At 32.0% G+C, this 21583-nt stretch overlaps 2 protein-coding genes across 5 annotated transcripts; both read right to left on the bottom strand.

Moving 5' to 3' along the window:
• Nucleotides 1-4509: 4509 nt before the first annotated feature.
• LOC107434603 (nucleobase-ascorbate transporter 6) lies at nt 4510-10010 on the bottom strand. 4 transcript variants are annotated; one of them, XM_060813725.1, is made up of 16 exons: nt 9994-10010; nt 9248-9332; nt 8772-8949; nt 8269-8366; nt 7953-8129; nt 7754-7854; nt 7382-7457; nt 7195-7254; nt 6894-7078; nt 6686-6782; nt 6097-6183; nt 5719-5777; nt 5530-5621; nt 5374-5451; nt 5122-5282; nt 4510-5029 (listed from the first exon to the last, which is right to left on the bottom strand). In XM_060813725.1, exons 3-16 carry the CDS (start codon nt 8890-8892, stop codon nt 4811-4813), a joined length of 1611 nt encoding a protein of 536 aa, XP_060669708.1. In that variant the 5' UTR covers nt 8893-8949; nt 9248-9332; nt 9994-10010; the 3' UTR covers nt 4510-4810. The 4 variants fall into 4 exon arrangements, with proteins under 4 accessions (XP_060669708.1, XP_060669707.1, XP_048319174.1 ...); XM_060813724.1 differs by lacking the exon at nt 9994-10010 and adding an exon at nt 9564-9581; XM_048463217.2 differs by lacking the exon at nt 9994-10010 and having other exon boundaries at nt 9248-9497.
• A 4672-nt stretch (nt 10011-14682) lies between these two features.
• Nucleotides 14683-17206, bottom strand: LOC107434605 (uncharacterized). Its single transcript, XM_060813651.1, has 5 exons — nt 16932-17206; nt 16638-16798; nt 16439-16519; nt 15194-15317; nt 14683-15075 (listed from the first exon to the last, which is right to left on the bottom strand). Exons 1-5 carry the CDS (start codon nt 17058-17060, stop codon nt 15028-15030), a joined length of 543 nt encoding a protein of 180 aa, XP_060669634.1. The 5' UTR covers nt 17061-17206; the 3' UTR covers nt 14683-15027.
• Between the last annotated feature and the right edge of the window lie 4377 nt (nt 17207-21583).

The following is a 21583-nucleotide window of genomic DNA, read 5'->3' as shown; positions in this document are numbered from 1 at the left end:
AGATTCAAACTAGTTATGGATAAAATAGATTGAATTAGATGCATGCAAATCTAACGCATGAAAAAGAAAAATAAATTAAGAACAAACTTTTTTGTGGAATTTCCATGAATTTGACTTATGTTAATTGTAAAGTCCTACACGGCAGTACTACAAAATGAATTTGATTTTTTCATTTTACTCCTTCTTTTTGTAAAATATGTTTTTCCATTAATTCCCTAAAATATATCAAGTTGATCTATAAAACCAATTTTTTTCTTTTTCCTCTTAATTTTTTAATTTTTTTAATTTTAATTTTTGTTTCCTCTTCCTTTTTTTGGTATATGAAACAGTTACATAATTGTAGAAATGGTAAAATATATTTTATTATTATCATTTTTAAAAAAATTCAACTATAAAAGTTTAAAAATCATTTTTCAATTTAGGTCCCTGTCAACGTACCAGACTACCAAACTACAAGACAAACATTTACACGTAATACTTTATGGAACCTCCAGTTTCCTATCTGTGAAGGAAATTTCATCAAGACAATCCTAGTACAATAATATCATATGTGGAAAACATTTTTGAATTAAAATTTTCATAAATTTTATTAAAATGGATGGCCTGGATCAACTCCAGGTTTCTATTTCATATCTGGGGCCTCTCAAAAATCAAAGGTCAAAGACGAGGGCTGCTCACTAAACAAAGACAAATTTCAGTAGATACCTTTCAGTAGGTGGACATCAACTTTTCTTTTTCTTTCTTCTTTTTTCTTTTTTCTTCTTTTCTTTTTTCTTTTTTACTTTTCTATTATTTATTTTATTTTTATTATTATTATTATTTTTTTTTTTTTCTTGAAAACCAACTTTTGGGTCTTATTTAGTTAATTTGTGTACATCCTTGTATGACTCTTCAATAACACATTATTAAAAGCATAGTGATCAATGATTGGTTTATTCTATACTACAGTCTCTAATGGAGCATTTAATGATCCTTAACTAGATAATGCAGCATATCTCCATTGCAATCCAGCTAGTGGGGAAGAACTTTAAACTCTTGGGAAGAGAATAATCAATCTTTAGTATAAAGATGGGGATTTTCTTATAAAAAGGGGACCAAAGAATATTAAAGATGTGGCAATTGAATCAAAGCACTAACTAAGCTCTTTTTTTTTTTATTATGGATAAATAAGAATTTTAGTAGGAAAAAAAATGAAAAGATCTTCCTGGTAAAAGAGATGTATTCTTTGTTATTTTTTATTATGATCGGATATATATGTATATATCAGGGCTATCTGGGCTATGATTAGTATTATCATATCTCATATTATTATTATATATATTTTTGATAACTTTCTAAGATCATAATTTGGTCAACATATAGTTGATCAGCTCGAGAAAAATTACTAAGAATTGTAAATGCCCTTCTAATGATGAACTATAGCAGAAGAACAAAAACTTTCAAATTTGAATAGGAAAAGATTAAACTGTGATGATTGCCTTCAGGTTTTTGCAAAGCCCCGTTTGGGTTGATTTTAGATTTTTAAAAAGGTTTTTGAGAAGCTACATTTCACTGGTTTTGTTTTAACTTTTAAATATATATACATATTTTTTTTGGGAGGTTAAAACTTTTTTAGAAAATTGTTTAAACACTTTCAAAAGCTACTTATTAGTTTCAAAAATCTGCAATAACATTTAAGAAGTCTTTGTCCAAAAAACCATTTCAAAAGTCATGTTTAATATGATCTAAATATATATAATTTTGTAAAATTGGACTCATTTATAATAAAATTTTCAAAAAATTGCTATTAGCTAATATTGATGATTTTTTTTTTTTTGGTGGAAATAACTACTGACATGATAATAATTAATTTGTTTCTTCTAAATTATTTTTGACCTTTTAAAACTAAAAAATTATATGAGAAGATGAATTCATATTAATAACCAATTAAATTATCATGTAAGATTTAATAATGATCATTACTGAAAAGATACTTGATATACATTGATGGCCCTCTCTTTCTATCAGCTAATAGGTTTGGAAATTAATATTGATTTGGCACCTGTAATACTCTATATTTCTTTCCTTTTGTTAATGAGCCCACATATAAGGAGGTATATTGAAAATATATTTGATATAAACTACTTCGTATTAGTTATAATTTTGATTATACCAATGATTTAATTATTATTACCGATAGTAACTAATAGCACTCTTCCAAAAGTAAAACCAAGCTAACAAGTATTATTTGCAAAGATCAAACAATTTTTTTACAAAGTGCATGCAAAATTACTTCTGTTTTCCTCAAATGATACACTGCATTTTTTCACAAAGAAACACTTCAAAATGAACTTGATTTTGGCTTTATGCTCATCCGAATTCTATTATAGCAATTGGGTGTGAGACACCTTTTGAAGCACTCCATACATGTTTATATTTTTTTCTATCTTATCTAAACACAGTTTCCCTACAGACATCTTAGGTTGATGTTTACTGCCAAATTCATGCATGATAAAAGGGATTTCAACTTTTTTTTTTTTTTCCTTCACTTTTTATTATATTTATTATATATGATTGCAATGGTTCCTCTTCAAATTTGGATATATAGACCCAATATTGACACTTGACCTGAATTATTGGTTAGGCATCAAAATACCCACATTTTTCTGAAAATTTAAAAACTGACACTACGATTTGTGGTGGTCACCTTGTCACCCATATGATTCTGGATTTAATCACATCAATTTTGAGACTGCCCCATTTTTTGGGGACATGAAGTTGAACACAATAGATGGATTCCTTTCCTTAACAGAAACTGCTGGTTTATTTTATATATATATATATATATATATAGGTTTGCTTCTTCTTCTTTTTCTTAATAAAATTTTTATTTCAATTATATATTAATATTCTTTTTCATGTTATATATAAGGGAGGCTAAAGGGGGAAAGAACCAATTTTCTTACTGGCTTGGATGGAGATGGCTCGAGGGGTTGTTTGTCCATTTTGAGAATCGGGTTTTGTTAAATACATGTATATATATTCTCCTTGGAAGTTAGACCATGAAATTATAATTTTAAAATATATGAAGTCTTTCATGACTAAATACATGTTACAGTCCCCCCAAAATAAAATAAAAAACTATTATTAAGTTATCACGAGTAGTAATAGATAGATAAAATAACAGTTTATGTACGAATAATGAATATTATTTCCTTTAAACTTTTAATATATATATATTTTTTGAAAGGCATTTTAAAAATTTCTAATGTGTGGTCTATTACCATATGAATAAACCTTGTTATTTGGTGGCAAATCATTAGTAGTGGCATTTTTTATGTAAATAAAAATTGTACCTATTTACAATTTTTTTATCAAGTGATATAATAGATGTATTATTGTGCTCAAAGAAACAAATGATATATAATTATTTCATTGGTTGAACAATTAATATAAACTAAATATGAATAAGTGCAAATTCAATATAAACTTTGTCAGTTGCTAAACATATTGGTGCATTAGGATTAGGGCATATGTATTATTAAAAAGGAGAAGACACAAAAACGTAACTTAGCATTAAAAGGTTTCTAAATACACCTCTCAAAAAATTATCTACACACATGGTAAGGTAAATTTTGCTTTATACTTTTAATTATCCTTAAATTTATTTTTATCATTTATAAGTTTCCATTTGATTTCCCTTTTTCAATACTCATGTAAGCTTCTTCTTTTCTCTTTTTTTTCTTTTTTTAATTAAAGAAATGGAGAATTCAAATTACGACAAAAAAAAATGGTTGTCACTAGACTAAATTATATCCCATGGAAAGGCTTGGAAGCATTGAACATCAAAGATTATTGTTTACCACATTGAGCATTGCCTTGGCCTACTTATGTGCTTAAAGATTCAACCAGGAAGAAGAAAAAGGAAAAAGGGAAAAGTTTTTAAGGAATAGTGTTCTAAATCTTTGGACCTACAAGTAGCCTAATTAGCCATCAATGGTGGATTGGGGGGGTAGGCTTAAAAAAACTAAAAGGCTTTCATTATTGGAGAGTAAGAGCAAAAAAGTGCCAACCCAACCATGTGAATATTGCACCCTAGCCTCCTTCTTACCAGACCCAAAGGCCAAAGCCCTGCCCCTCCCACAGCCTCAAAAAGCTTGATAACATTTTCAGCTTAGGCAGTGGGATAGAAAACACTTTCATTTTACAGACAGACAGAAAAAGAAAAGAGTGAAAAAAAAAAAAAAAAAAAAGAGAAAAGAGAATCATATTGCCCTTAGCCATTTTGGCTTTCTTTCCAGGGGGATAAGAATTTTCAGATTTAGGGCATGCACATGATTTTTCTGTAATAAGAATATTTTTTGTTAAAAAGTTATACTGATGCTAACTCTCACACTCACTGATAAGAATCTTTAACTTTCCGTCTGTCTATAACTTTTAAATTCCAATACGTAGAAAGTTACAAACACCTGAAAACAGGGAAAAAAAAAAAAAGCATAGAGGGACAACCATTGTCTAGGACAGTCCAAGGAAAACCAAAAAATATAAATCAATAAGTAATGTGCTACTACATTGCAATAGACATATGTATAATGTTATGTTTTTACCATTTCAAGGATCATGATTTATGGGAAAAATGGATCGCTGCAACAAATTGTGCCTTGAAACACAAAGATTTGATGTTAAAGACACTGTAGGTTTTCTTTCATGGAGTTGACATTTATAATGGGAACAAAACAAGATTCATGCATTAATGTCATACCCACAAAGAGATATTTAGAGTATTTGGCCATTGGAGAACACCAGCTTCACAATTACTGTGTTTTCGATATCATACTGATGGGAAAAACTTGTTGAGATTGAAAGGCAGACGGTAGAATTCCTCACTTCTTGTATCTGTCTTAAACGACTGGAACCTATCCCACCAATGCATGCCTCTATCTTTCCTTGTTGCACTGTCTTTCTTATGCAGAGTGATGTCTAGGAAAATTGCCAACATACCAGCAACAAACGGTTCTGACGAGAAGGGTACGTTGATCATGTCATTGAACTGCATATGGAGGAGAAAATGTGAGATAATTAAGTACTTTCCCAGAGAGGACTAAAGCAAAAGTGAGATATTTGAGAAAAGAGGATTGGTACCCATCTTGCTCTAGTGTGCACCGGACCATAACCATTAACAACAGTATACTCATTGAAGTATTGTGGGATTGAAAAGCCCATGAAAATTGAGAAGCCTATAATAAACTTCGTCCTAAAACTGTTTAGATTGCAAAATTGAAGTAAGCTGAGACCTGCTGAACCTGCTCATGCATAGTGTTAGAGAATTAGATTCATAAACTTTCAAAGGTGTGACAATACAAAAAATGCTTCATTATTTTCATAAAAACATACCAACATAGGCAAAGAAAAAGCAATACAAAGCCGCAATGATTGGGGCTGGAATTGAGGCGAAGACAGCTCCAAATTTTCCTGAAAATCCATGTTTATGCGCTCAATACATGTACTCTCTTTTAAAAGAAAGAATTATATGCAAAATATATCATTTACCAAGTATAGAAAAGAAGATCATGAATCCAGCTGAAATCTGAACAACTCTTCGGCTGCCAACACGTGTCAAAGCTAACAAACCAGCATTTTCACTGGAAGAATTTGAAGGATGGTATGAGCCAGCTGGGGAAAACTAGTTAATATATAAACTCAACAGTATCTTTAAGTACAAGAATCCTAGAACCATACACAGATACAGATGATCCACTCCCAGTTCCAAATATACCAGAGAAAAGAATGCCGACTCCCTGTGATCAGGAGAAAAAAATAATGATTACCCAAAAAAATGAAATGGGATATGTATATGAAGGCAACCTAAAAATCATTGCTAGAACTAATGAAGTTTGACTATTTTGGCAAGCAAATTGACAGAACAGAGACAAACATATCAAAACCATTTTTTTTTTTGGTTTCCTATTGACAAAAAATATCAAATTACATATAAGAAGTGTCGAACACTTTCTAACAGCTTCAAGGTGAAAAGTTAGTATATTTCAGTGACACTGTCATATTTTACAACTAAATTCATAATTGCTATCCAGATTGATATTAGCAAGAAATTTGTACCTGCCAACCAACACCACGGCTAAGAATAGAAGGCGGCAGGGGAGTTGCACTTGCATACCTTGACACAGCTATGAAAGCACCAGTGGACTGTTGAATCGAAAAATTTGTTGGAAAAAAAAAAAGGGAGAAAAAAAGAAAGAAAAAAAAAAAGGAATTTAGGGAATTATCAATTTGAAGCTGCCCAGATTAAATAAAAGCATTATCATTACAACTGAATAATGCATGAATTTAAGAGATAGCATAATTCTATTTCAAAAAAAAGAAAAAAGAAAAAGAGAGAGAGAGAAATAAGTTATTCAACAGAAGGAACTTCCCAATGGTACTGGGACATGAATAACTAGAAAAATTATTGAGTTATTTTATATGGCTTTAAACTTAATTGCAGTACCAGAAAACATAAAGTAATATTACAACAAGGGGATATATAGAAACTTTGACCAATATAGCAAGATCATTTATTTAAATTTTTCCATATTCAGGGGCTAAAAGAAACTTGGATATAAAACTTGGAAAAGAAACTAGGATAAAAATCCATCATTCCAATAATTTACTCAAATTCTTAAGCTAAACAGCACAAAAGTAACCAAACCTCTACAAGAGCAACAAATGAAGCAGCCATCATTGCAAAAGCCTCTCCAGCATCAAAAGTGGGGGCTCCCCACTGAAAGGGATATGGTATTCTTATCCTGTTTACATCATTGTTAAGCAATAAGAAGCAGTATGGTAGCCAACAAAATCAACCCCATATTATGCCTTGTGAACCCCATATATAACAGAAAAAGGCTCAAGAACCTTACCATGGAGCACCTCCTATAATGCCAGCACGATCAGTTCGACAAGTCAATTGAGTTTTCGGTCCTGTGTTCTTATATGCCCCACCAACTGTGAGTAGATGAGCATAAACCCAAACAATCGCCACAGAGAATATAACAGCAAAGCGATTAAACACATTCTTCTCCCCATGCATCAAATGAGGAATGTACTGTAGAATCAATTAAGATTAATGACCAGAGGTTAGCCTCTAAGAGTGTAAAAAAGATTGTTATTCAATGCAGCAAAAAGAAACGAGGAAAATTGAATTATATGGGTGAAAATTACTTGTGACAATATAACAAGAATGATGAGTTGTGGCAGCCCAATCTCCACGCATTTTGCAAGCTAAAGACAAAATGAAAGCCAATTAACATAAACTAATAGCAGACACTATTACTGTGAATGAGAGATGGAGAGAACAGAGGTTGTTTTTGCATGATTCTTCATCACGAAAGGAGTACAAGATTCATACCACAGGAAAACCAAACTCGTATAGTCCAAAGCCTGACAAAGCTACCAAAGGAACAGCAGATAATGGACTTAGGAACCTGCACAAGTAGAAATGAATATAACATCAACCAATTTTGTTAAGGAGAAACATAACATTACAAAAACATGACAGAACTCAATCAATGATGCACAAACACCCATTTAGTAATAAAATCTCCAATCCACAAATTGTCAATGTTATGATCTTACTTAATAGAGTTGATTTCATATTTAAATAGAACAAGCAGAACATAAAAGATCCACGTCCTAAGAGGTGCTAACTAAAGCATTGTTTTAGTTACAGCTAACGAGAAAGGAATTTTGGAGTCAAATAACATGGAAGGCATTAACAAACCTGGCCACATTACGCCAAAGGCCACTGAAACCAACAACAATCTGGAGAGTTGAGGCAACAATAAGGGCACCCTGAGTACCACGCATTATCCTCTCAAATTTCTGCATTCTCATTGAACAACATGTCAATAAGGCTAATAGAAACAAAAAACTATAACAGTAAGACAATGAAAAACTAGATGAAGTTCTAATTGATTAACCTCCTGTGGATTCACAATGTCACTATATCGACCAGCCAAGATAATCGAAATGGTCGTTGGCACATAGGAATAAGACGCTCCAATTACTGCAGGTAAACGAGTCCCGAACAATGTTTGAAATAACGTGTTTATACCAGCAACAAAAAGTATAGTCTGAATCATCTTTGCCTTCTCCTCCTGAAAAGTACATTTTAAACTTGATTAGATAGTGAAGAGATAGCATGGTTTGAGAAAACACCCAGATATCAGAGACCAGAAACATCAAGAAATTGTTTGTTAACTAGAATGCCATTATACTATGATTGTAATTCCTTACATTTCCACCTCCCATCTGGGGAACCAGAGACGTTGGAATGAGAACCGTTGTGCCAAGCATCACCAAGTAATGCTGGAAGCCTAGTAGGATAGCTTCAGCTGCATTGAGAAAAGATTGCACAATCCCCCACAGTTAAGCACATTGGGATACAAATACCGGTAAATAATTATAAAAGAACTAAAGAAGTGCAAAATGTTGCACATATCAAAATGATTATTTTATTTTATTTTTTATTTGGGGTACATCATTTAACAAAATGATTCTTGCTGTACCTTACAGACAAAAATGACCCGGAAGAAGAGTATTTTTTATTTATTTTGGGTGAATGTCCCGGAAGAAGAGGTTGAGGGTCTAAAAAGAGGCCAGTTTTGACAAAGATGATGAAATGAGTTATAGATTTCACATCCAAAAATCTCCAAATTTGCATTTATCTTCGTAACCCATAGATGCTCAACAATGAGGAATAAAATATAAAATAAAAATGAAGAAGTTAAAGAACTCACGCCAAGGAGGAGGACTGGTAATGCAGTAAGAGACATTTGGTAGCTGATCTTTGACTGGATGTGGCTGAAGCTCCTCCAGTTTTGGGGGTGGTGCAGGACCTCCACCTCCACCTCCTGCCATGTTTGATCCTCTTCCTTTTCACTTCTCCTCTCTCTCTCTCTCTCTCTCTCTCTCTCTCTGAGACACCCAAAAAGCTTTATTAATTCTTAGACAGTAAAACACAGGCCTATTTTCCTAACAAAAACCCATATGCCCCAGGAAAATAAAATAACAAATAAATAAACAAAAAGAAAGAAATCTTTGCTGAAACCCAGATGACTCAGTCTCCAACTACTGTACCACCACCACCCACACAAAGACCATAAAGACCAGCCAGACTAAAAACTCACTCAAATATACATGCAGCAAGTTTGATAACCAAATAAAAAAGATAAGAAAAAAAATGAAATTAGCAAATGACCAGAAGCGAACTTACTAGAGAAAAGCAAAAGCCAGAAGACAAACTTTGCTATTCTGCAGTGAAAACCTCTTCCAATCTCTTACCCAAAAGGTGGCTGGAGCTAAAAAGAAAGAAGAACAAAAAACTTTGAAAACTTAAGAGAGGCGTGTCTATTGCATTGAAATGTAGTGTAACAATATTTTGTTGTTGTTTTACAGCCCAAAGACCCACTTCTTGGAGGCCAAGTAACATAAAGTGAGAAAACGAGTAAAGATGTGGAAAAATTAAAAAAAAAAAAAGTAAAAGGAGACGAGTTAGCCTAATGTCTTAAAGCGAGAAAGAAAGGAAATACCTCTCCATGAACCAAAGAATCTCATCAAGTTCTTATCTTTATTATTTAATAAACATATATATATATATATATATATATTATAATTTAATAAACCATAGATATATATATATATAATGTGGGTCTTCTTTCTTTTCTCTAGTCACGTAAAGATAAAGTATGCATTAAAGCAATCTCCACCGTCACCTTTACCATTCTTATTACTCCGATCAACTTTTAGCAAAATGAATTTAACTTAAAAATAAATAAAAAATAAAAAAAACAAAAAAAAAAAAAAACCCAAAAAAAACGTTAAACTAAAACGATGAGCTTTTTTTTCTTTCTTTTTTGTTTTTTTTTTTTTTTTTGTTTTTCCCAACCCACAGAAAGAATAATAATAAACCCATTTTAGCATTGAACTCAAAAACAGAGGAAAGCTCAGCCATTTCCGTACCTTTTACACTCTGGTCTCAGCAATACCCTGCTGTTATGTACCACAGCAAGATTTTTTATTTTTTTAAATTTATTTATTTTTTAACTGTGAGAAAAGCAAATCTACAGAATGAAGATCAATTCGGATTTGAAAAGATTTATGGTTTTTTTTAATTTTTTTTTTTAATAGAATTTGTCGCAGGGATTCGTCTTCTGATTTACTGATTAGTCCTTTTCTTTTGCAAGTATTGTCAAACGTATACACTATCACATTCCGTTCTGTCTCTCTATGTCCTTTTGCTTCAGGGCTTTGCATTGACACTTGTTTACTGACCTGTCTCTACAGAGACGCGTCCTTAGGCCAATCTTGTATATATATATATATATGGACATGACATTACACATATACATAAATAATCTCCAAGGTAGTAATTTCTTGGAAATTCAGAACTCACACGGAGGCTCAAAATTGCAGCCACGCGTGAATTATAAACAAACATGACAAATTAGCTGAAGGGTATCAAAAACTAACAAAAGTATGATCCAACTTTACTCTTGGAGCTATTCTATACTTCTGTTCTCCAAATATTAGATTAAAAATAATAATAATAATAATAATAATAATAATAATGATAAGGCTGTACTCAAAAGTGCCAAATATATATAGTATCAAGAGCGTCCATAAATCTTTTAAGTCTTAGTGTACATTATTTGACAAAAAAATAAAAAAAAAATAAAAAGGTGTTCTCTTATGGACCAGAATACTTGTTTCATTCTTTTGTTTACACCAGATTACCAACTGGTTTTGTAGCTTTTACTCAAACAACGACTCCTGTTCAAGAATAAGATGCTCCACCCAATCAAGAACCAAAATGTGGATATGGTTAGTTTTGTTCCTGGGAATTATTATTGGGATATATGCAGAGGTGAATTCTATTCTTTGCATTAGATAGAATAACAATTTTGGAAGATCATTATCTATTATTATTATTTTAATTTGGCCAAAAGACTAAGACAGGACTAGGATTATTATAGATGTCCCATTTATATTTCAATTACTCTTTGATGTGATACTTGGACTTTAACTTTTCAATTGATAAAAAGAAAAAAATTGTCTCTATTTGGATTTTTGTGTAATTTCATTTTTAGGGTTACTCGTAGTGACCATCATTATTATTACTATTATTATTATTATTATTTTTTTTTTTTACCCGATTCTGACCTTTCCTTTGAAGTAAACTTTGAGAAAGGTTTTTGTTCCTCTGTCCCCACAAAAGGCTTCTCCCTCACCTTCCTTTCTCTAGCCTCAAAAAAAGACACAATGAATATGTAAGTTGATAGCTTTAGAAAAAGTAAAATAGAATCAAATTATAATTATAAAAGTTTTTGCCCAATTTGATTTTAAAAAAATGAAAAGGGATAGCATTCGATTTCTCGTGCTATTAAAATGTCCCTACAACTCTATGTACTTTTATCTTTTCAAAATTTGAAAAATAAATAATATGGAAATTATCAAATGGTAATTTTTTTAATTATCAAATGGTAATTAATAACGTTTGAAATTTAGCCCAGTATGGTAGAAGGAAAAATATTAAAAGAAATTAATTTTTAAAAATTAATTTTCTGAAATTCAGTTTTCAAAAATAAATTTTTTTAAAATTTTTTTTATAATGTTTAATTAATAATAAAATAAAATACAACTTGCATGTAATTAAAATCTAAGAACTATTTTTTCTATTGGAATAGCCTAAACACATCCAACTATTATTATTATTATTTCAATATTTAAAATGAAAATTCAAACTCAGATCATTATTTGAAAATTGATGATTTTTTTTTTACCAAAAAAAAAAAATTCAACCTCAATTAATTTTCAGCCAAGTTGAACACAGATCATATACGTATAAGATGAACTAAAGTTCTTCTTCTTGTACGTATGAATGGATTGCCTTGGAGGTTCCTTAGTCCAGGCAAGGTGCATGAGCATAGAGATACAGAGATAAGAGGCATCCAACGTCAATCTTTGGTTAAAGGCACTTTTAATGTCTCTTTCGGCTACAAGTCGTATTGATTTTTGGATTAACAGCCTCTCTTTTGGCACCGTGGTCACCATCTAACACCTTCAAATCTTGACATCATCATTGTACCAATTGAAATACATTGATTGATGTGGGCAACATAACAAGATATCCATTTTGTGGATTTTTTTAAAAAGTTTTTTGGTAAAGAATAGAATATAGATCCTTTGAGGCAAAAAAAATAAAAAAAACAAAAAAAAAACATAATATATACTTAAATTAAAAAGTGGCGTGTACTATGATTACAGATATTATTCATATGATTAATGATGCATTGATTGCATAGAAGAATGATTTTGATTGCAATCTCAGTTTCAGAATTATACATTCATGAAGTTATAATTTTTTATTTTATTCTATTTTATTTTGCATGGGTAAGATTTTTAATGGGTCCCTAGGAAATATAATATTGTCAAAACTGTCAGCTTAAAATAAGCCACTTATATATATATATATATATATATTGGGCAAAAGAAGCCACTCATATTTGAGTCTATTCCAAAGTTGTAATTTGTGAGTTGAGTCGTGGGGTAGAAAAACTTATATGGAACTACAGAGGCAATAACATGAAGCAACGAGGATAAAAAAGATAAAAATAAATAAATAAATAAAAAAGGCTTTACAAAGAATTCTTATGCTTTATTTTTTTATTTTTAATAAATAAAAAAAATTAAAAGGATAGAAATTAACTTAACCCTGCAATTTCAAATGGTGAACACAGCATATATTCATGTTTATAGTTTTGCAAATATTATTGAATTTTCACCACGTAGGGGTGGCCAAGAATGCTGAGTTATTTTTATTTTATTTTTTTAAATAAGAATGTTGAGAGTTCAGAAGACTTTGGAGTAATAAAAACATCCATTCTGACACATGGGTCATGGGTCATTTTCCGGCATAGGCCTGACCTTTCACGTCAAGTACATACATCCAATATGACATCCACACCCACGAAATCCTACCCATATTTAGAAGTCGGTCATGACCCTTGTCCTATTGTGGCATACCATTCCTCACATGGTTCTTTTATTTTTGTTCTCTACCCTTAGATTTTTGTGCTTGTCACTAATCACCAAATATGTCTCACAACTCTCATTTGGGATTAATTACCATAAAAAAATTTCTTATTTGGGATTGGATAGGAATACAAGCATTTTGTTCAAAGAGAAAAAACCAAGCCCACAATTTTCATCCCAGATCAGGCATGTACTTTGGACCTACATTGTCCATTCCTATCACTCTATTCTTTCAATCTTTCAATAGCTTCGAGATGGATGGTTGGTCCCCAAACAAAAAAAAAGTAGAGGATTCGAATCTAAAAAGAGGAAGAGGCTTTCTCACAATGTTTCTACCTCTGAAGCAAAGGCTAGCTAATTGCCACTTCCTAGCTAATTTCCAGATCGAAATAGCCAGACTCACAAAAATTGTTACATTACAAGTTTTACAACTATGTGTTAGTAATAATGCTGTAGGTCCATTTCCCATTACTATTGTTTAACCATGGATGAAGGGTATTGACCTCCACAACGACAAAAAGTACGATACCAACCTTCTTACTTTCAGACCACAATGTTAGAACTTTTTACGTACCCTGTGTTTTGTTGCATTCTCCTTGTACTGATTCCCATTACCATATGAGAAATTCCCCTTAAACAACAAACTCCATAAAAGTTGTTCTTTACGAATTATAAATAGATATCTATATATATATATATATATATTATCCATGAAGATGTATAAAAATTCCCCAAAAAAAGCAAATTCATAAAACACGAAAGTCATCAGATTCCACTTTCCAGTCTCCCACATTTAAAAAGCCAAACAATTAAGAAGTAACACATTGAATATTCATATTAAAACAACAATCCCAATACCAGTATGCTTCTTCTCCCATATGATTACACAATGGCATTAAGGAAATATATATATATGTATATATAAAAGAAAAATTTATGAAGAATGTGAACCAAGGATCATTCCAACATGAGCTAAAGTCTTACGTCTATAATTACCCAATGCCCCACCCGACAATGTTTATGTAAAGCCTAGCATTTTTTCCTTTCTTCTTGGTGGATGATATGGTTCTAATGGCAAACCTGACCCATTGATTTGCATATAGGAGATTATTCACCTCAATCAAATTCTTAATCTACCATCTGCAAAGTTGCTTTTACAGCATCAAAAACCCATCAACAAAACGACACGTTCAAAGTGGGTTACTGTGGAAAACGTGTAATACATAACAACTAAGCAACCAACGGTCTACTACCATGGCTATTCACCATCATCAAGTATGTACTTCATTTCCCAAGCATTATTCTACACTTAGAATCAAACCATATCAAACCCAGACTTTAGTGAACAATAGAGATCCCATCACTTCACTATTGAATCTCTAAGTACCATCAACTTTAGAGCTCTCACTTTTCAGTATTTCTGTACCTTACCTCTGGATAAATTATCATCACCATCAAGTCTAAAAAGTACATATCCCACCATGCTTCTAAATTGCATACTTTTGGTTGAAAGGAGTTGATAGTTCACACCATCCATAAAGTTTATTAAAGCACCTAAAAAGTTGAATCTCATTGCAGCTTCTTTTTAAGTCCATCCAAATTACTTTTCTATACTGATAATTGTAAGGTCATAGAAAATCTAATTCCAATCAGTAAGTAGTTTGACAAAGGTAGGATCATATCATGGTAAAAGCAAGATGTCAATAAACCAAGACAAACGGACTTAAATGAACAGAATTAGCAGCATAGAACTAGAAGACAGATGCTGGACAAGATGGAAAGAATAGCTGCAGATTGTAATAAGCATACAAATATTAGATTCATCCTTCAACTCGGGCATAAAAATGTCTTTGGAGACACTATCTTCCTCTCTCAGATAAGGCGGGTAAGGTTACATACCCATCATTGTTTATCTTCTTGAGCCATCTTCCCCAGCAGCCACTGGATCCAATTATAAAACTATCAGGGACCACTGCTACGAGACTGCAGCCTCTTCCTTTCAAACTCAATCTAGAAAGGCAGTAAGAATACGTCATAAAGGGCTAATATGTGCATGTCAAAGCGTGTTATTAATATCCTCGTCAATAATTTCAGACAAAACCAAAAATTGTATCTTTAAGTATCTTACCACTTTCTTCACCCGGTCATTGGCAGCAGGAGTACCTCCACTGACAGATTCAGGAAGATATGGACTGCTTACACGCACCTCATTCATCACAACTATGACAGTCTTGTCCCAGCGGACAGGCAGCCTGGTTATTTTCGATAACATTCAGTCAAGAGGAAAACAGTTAACTAGCTTTTAGGTAATTAACCCTTTTGCAAAACACTATCACTAAATATGATTAAATATTCAAAAAAATCTGAATCGTACAACATTCAATGCAAACACAACTTATAGCGTATCAAAAGTTGAGTAAATTATACTTGAGAGGTCATCCGGCTTTTTCCCCAATGTATAAATTCAAAGACAGCGTAAATTTTCAGAAAAGAGGCAACACCTATACTCAATGTAAGACTGTGACGAGGCCATGGTGTTATTTCAAAATATATCAGTGATGTTATGGATTAATGTCTCTTCAAATCAAATCTTAACCTCGTGTTACAAGCACTTAGTGATTTAAGTAAATACAAAATAGATCATAGTTTCAATAGCAATACAGGAGCTTCAAGTGTCCTCACAGTGGCAATCAATTATCAGAAAATGTACCTCTTGCCATATCCATCATGTAAACTTCACATTAAGAATTTTGGAAACATTGTTTAGAAGTGCAAATGAAACAGCTCAGTCAAAATATACACGCCTAGGATGCTGAATCATAGACTTACAAACACAACTTAAACATATACATACATACATAAATCACTAAAAGTTCATGACACATATCAACTTCATTGTTGAACTCCAGGGGATTAAACGACATCCTCCAAGCATTTCCATGTTTCAAAGCTTACAACTCCTCGAGCTAAATGTTATCGAAACTAGTTCATTGTTAAACTCCAAGTAAAATTGAGCCCAAGGAAATGGATTATAAGTCAAAAGGCATCCTAGTTGGTCCGACGGAACATTGATCAGTGACCATACATGTCTAGCTAAGGTAGCATTTCACAAGTAAAAACTTATAAATTACCAACAGAACCCATTGCATATGCTTTATTAGTAGTGGTGATAATAAACAATTCTAATTGACTGAAAATTGAGAAACTCCAGCAATTTTCTTCTAAATGTGCTAAATTGGATTAAGCGAAAACAAATGAAATACACTATCAAAGCACTATCAAGAACACTGGCCTCAAATATAAATTTATTAATTAAAAAAAAAAAAAAAAAAAAAAAAAAAAAAAAAAAAACTTAAGCACAAGAAGAGCTTACGTCTTAGACAATGCATCAAAAATGCTCTGAGCCTCGCTGGTAACACCAACACCGATTCTCTCAGCATCTAGCTCTGCTTGCCTGCAATTAACCGCAAACAAATTACCAAGATTGATTCCATCAAACAAAAAATTTTAAAAAAATAAAAAAATCTAGGAAAATTAAAACAAAATACTTAAAATGGGTATATGGGAATTACCGAACGGCTACTTCTTCTCTGGTCTGTAGACTATTAAGATCAAGATAACATTTTTTGACATCGAGTGGGTCTTCGGCTTGACCCAAGAAAGTGAACTCTTTTATATAATTGGCCTTCAACAGCCTGATGTTCCGCCGAGGACCAGGTTTCGAACGCTCTTGTGCGAAAACCCCCCAGAACAAAAACTGACAAGTTAAAGAAAATTCAACAATCCACAGTGAAAAAACCAGAGCTCCATACCCATTTTCTAGGGTTTATATCAGAAAAATAAATAATCATAACACAAAGGATATGAAGAACGAGGATGTTGGAGAGGCGATCGAAGGAGATGACTTGGGCTTGGAATTCGTCGCCCAATGTGGTCTTGATGGAGAGGATGCAACCCACCGCTACGTCCTCCACGTTGGTAGCCTCCATGGCCATCCCACCACTTCCCACCTCGCGTCTTCTGCTCTCAATCTTTGACTACTGACTGCGTTGGTGTGCGCGTGGGTTCTGGGTTGGCACGCCCGACATGGAAATGGGTTTGGGTGCTCTTGGATTCCATTTCGGCCCACTTCATGTGTTCTGATCTATTAGAAGCTCAATTCTTGGTATTTTAGATTTTGGTGATCTTATAAGGCTTTTTTTATTTTTATTTTTTTGGGGGGTTTATAGAAAGCATTTTATTTATTTATTTATTATTATTATTATTTTTTTGTAACCACCAAAATTGCAAAAGAAAAAAAAAATTGACTAGTTTATGGACTACATATAGTCCCCTTTTTCACAAAATATGTATAGAAGTCACACATAAGATCCATGAGAGAAAATCTATGTGAAATGATAGAGGATCAAATAGTCTTGAGACTACCTGAAATTTGGTTAATAAATTGATGACAAACTCTCCCATTATCGTTCTCTTGGGTGATAATGCAAATGTTAACCATTACTGGTCTTGAATATGAAATTTTCTCATAGGCGATTTTCAAGCTTTTTTCCACTCAACTTTGTTAGAAATAGTTTTATTTTCTATGTTTTCTCTTATTTGAGAAATGTCATTATTAATTAATCATTGTTGAGTTATTCCAAATTTATACACACACACACATATGTATATATATCATTATCAAATAATTATCATTTCAATTAACATTATGGATGTAATTTATTAGACTATAAAAGTATTGATCCTTTCTCAATCTAGATTGAAATGGATGTATTTCATAAAAAGAGGTTCAAATGGATGTAATTTATTTTTATGTCATCGATCTTTTTTTTTTTTTTTATGAAAGGAAATATTATTGTCAAAAGAAAAATGAAAACCTCTAGAAAAGGATTAAAATAAGCCAAAACAGGAGTTAAACAAAATTTGAAAACAGAGTGTCTGAGACCTTTCTAGGGAGGAACTCATAACAAAAGTTCTCCGATTCAAAAAACATCTTACCATTCAAACTAACTTAGCTAAATAGTCAGCTAATCTATTAGTTTTCCTAGAGTTCCAAAATAATACCCAATTGAATTTAGCAAACAAAGAGCAAAGGAAGATGAAATCATATCCATTATCTCAGCTAGAGGGGTCTTCTAAGCCTGTTATGTTCTCTACCACTAAAGCTGAATCAAACAACCATTCCAACTTGTTCCAATTTCGATCTACTGCTTCTCTAGCCGTCCAGAGAATTGCTTTTAGTTCAACTTCCAAGGGAGGGGAGCACGAAATTCATTTTGAAGCCAGAAATTGCTGGTTTCCTTTCTAATCCCTGATCACAAAAGCAAAACATGCTTCACCATTGTAAAAGGCTTCATCAGTATTAATTTTCCACCAGTCTTTTTGGGGGAGGCTTCCAATGCTCCTTAGCTTTAGAGATAGTTTCGTTCAGGATATCAGCAGCTATCAAAAAATCTTCCACCATACGATTGAACGGCAAGACCTCATCACATTAAGATCCAATACTTGAGAAAACATCTTTTCATTTCTGCATTTCCAAGCAAAGTACATAGTGAAGTCAAAAATGTAGCCATCTCTTTGCTATTCAAGAAATGGAGGCAAAAACTCAAGGCCAGGATTGATGCAAAGGTTCACAATATCTTCTACATTCGACACCATCCATTGATCAAGCTTACATCCCCATTTACTTGTAAAAGCAATCCTTCTTGTGTTCTGGCACTCCTTAAAGATATGTAACGCTGTTTCCTCGCCAGCTCCACACAAAACAGAAAACCGGTCTCCTTTGCCCAATTTATTGGCCACAAACTTGCATGTGGGAACAATGTTGGCTAAGACTCACCATAAGAAAAGCTTAATCGGTCTAATTACTGTACCTTCTCCTTTTATATTTTTTTTTCCTCCTTTATTATTATTATTATGATTATTAATATATTTTTAACAATGGAACGCTAGACCTAAGACAACAGGGACCATCCTAGGATCGATCTAACTGTGTCTAAAACGAACATAAACGATACTTTCTCAACAAGTCAACTAAGAAAACAAAACTTATAAATTTTACAAGTTTTAATACATTTTAAAGACGCAATTTATAAATATTGTCATTTCTAACTAAAATAAACACTCATACAATTAGAGTAGAACAGTACCACAAAAGAAATAACAATAAGTAGTGGAAAAAGTAGTTGACACAGTGATTTACTTGGTTCATTGTCAAGAATAAGTAGCAGAAAAAGTGGTTGAGAAAGTGATTTTACGTGGTTCGTTTTCAATAAGACAACCTACATCCACGATCATAGAAGAAAGAGCATAATTTTTCTTTTTCCTTTTTTTTTTTTTTTTTTTTGGGGTAATAGAGAAGAAAGCGCATATTATATTAATCTTCAAAAGAAATACAATATTCAAGCTTAGATATAGCTTAATCACATTATTTAAATACGAGCAAATAGGGAAGGCTCATTCTATTTTTTTAATTTTCAAAGAATAAAATGTTCACAGCTCTGGCTAATATTAACACACACATAGTTTATTAGTAAGCTGGACATTTTGCCACCTCAACAGCACATCGGTTTGGAGTTAAACGAATATATAAGTAACTAAAAAAATATTATTTATTATTAACGATGATCAATTATAATATACATATTAAATAACAATTTAAATAATTATTATTGAATAATTTAGTTTTAAAATTTTAAAATAAAAAATAATATAATTAAAATTTATCACATACTAATCAATCCTAACTAATAACAAATAGGACCTAAATAATTTGCTCTAGATCAGAATAAAATGAATTCATAGGCACATCACTGCACTAATAAATTTTCACAGTTGTAATGAGTGATAAGAATGATATCATAATTATAAAAAATAAAAAATAAAAAAAAAGTAGGTGCCTAATTTCTTCTTGTAGATGGTCTTCCAATGTCAATGTAGTACAATATAATTAAGATTTACAAGACAATGGTCCATAACACCAATGAAAGCTGGCTTTGGAAAGTCTAATGGGCTGCTAACAAATCTCAAAATTCAAAATATTGAATGATAAGAGGAAAAAGACAAGTTAATTTCATAGATTAGGTATCTCAAATTAAAAGATGCCAACTCTTTCAGCTAAAAAAAATATATATATATCTCTCTCTTTCTCTCTCTCTCTCTCTCTCTCTCTCTCACTCTCTCTTTCCATCAATCTCTGTCTCTTAGCTGCATCTATTTTATGAAAACAATTTTTAAAAAACGAGCTTTTAATGATGGGCTTGTTGTTTTCACGGTTTTTTTAAATCTTCAGTCGGAAAAGTGTTGCTGGGGCCCTTCAAGTACGAGTCGGTCCCTGCACGACATCGTTTTCCCCATTCTGAGGAGCTGAGCTGGCCACCACTTAGATATGGCCTCCTCTGAATATTCATTGCCCCTTGCTGCATCATTATCTAAGCCCAGATCTTCATTTTTTTTTTCTTTTTTCTTTTTTTTTTTCTTATTTTCTCATATCCAACTCCAGCACACTTATTTTAATTGTTGAATCATTTATACAGCAAACCTAAATGTGCTTTTTGAACACCCCCCCCCCCAAAAAAAAGTAAATAAATAAATAAATATGCTCTATGAACTTGTGTTAACCATATAGAAAGTGATTTTGAAGATGTAAATTAATTAAAAAAAAATAGTATTTTTCACGATTGTTTGGTACAGTAGGGATACAAGCTGTTTCTTGATGGGCACCACCAGACACATGCTCAATAAAACTTTCAGCACCAACACCCACCCATTGAATGTGGCTACAAAAGTTCTCCTGCAAATTAATGTGCTAGAGGGATCTACTGGCAGCAATAATAAATAAATATTGTGATACCCACTATTAATATGGGTTCCCAAATAGAGACAAAGTTGAACATTTTATAGACTTTTCTGCTTTAATAAGAGTTTCACTTACTATTTGCTTTTCAAATCTGTTGCCATAAAATTATCAATCTATCCATGTTACTCCTTGTCAACTAGTATCTATATATTACACATTCTCATAAGATCAAAACATTTTGATACCCATATGTTGCAATTCTTGATGCTTAATTTTTAGTAGTCTTTACAAACTTGACTTTTGTTCCAAACAATTTGTAATTTACACTATCATGTTATTCATATGATATGTTGTGAAATCAAAACCACATTTTTTTTTTATCATTATATACCTAGATTTATCATTTTGATTATATACCTAATTATTGTAATTTATTGTTCCATGTGAGATTTTCTCACTTCAACTTTTAAGATTTTTCAATTTTTTTGAAACAATCATAATGACAATTATCTTTTATGATAACTTTTATATTCCAAATTTAATCAGATCTGAAGTTAAAACCTCTCTTCTAATTTATCCCCCCCCACAAAAAAAAAAAAAAAAAAACTTTTAAGACTTTCCATAATTTGTGGCAGCTAACAATTAACATGCATGCTCTCTCTCGAGCACATAGCATGAATTTTTATCCTCAAAGCGTAAAAAATAAAAAATAAATAAAAA

Source organism: Ziziphus jujuba, chromosome 12 (assembly GCF_031755915.1).
Source record: "Ziziphus jujuba cultivar Dongzao chromosome 12, ASM3175591v1".
NCBI classification, from domain to species: Eukaryota; Viridiplantae; Streptophyta; class Magnoliopsida; order Rosales; family Rhamnaceae; genus Ziziphus; species Ziziphus jujuba.
This window is presented reverse-complemented; position numbering and strand designations above follow the sequence as displayed.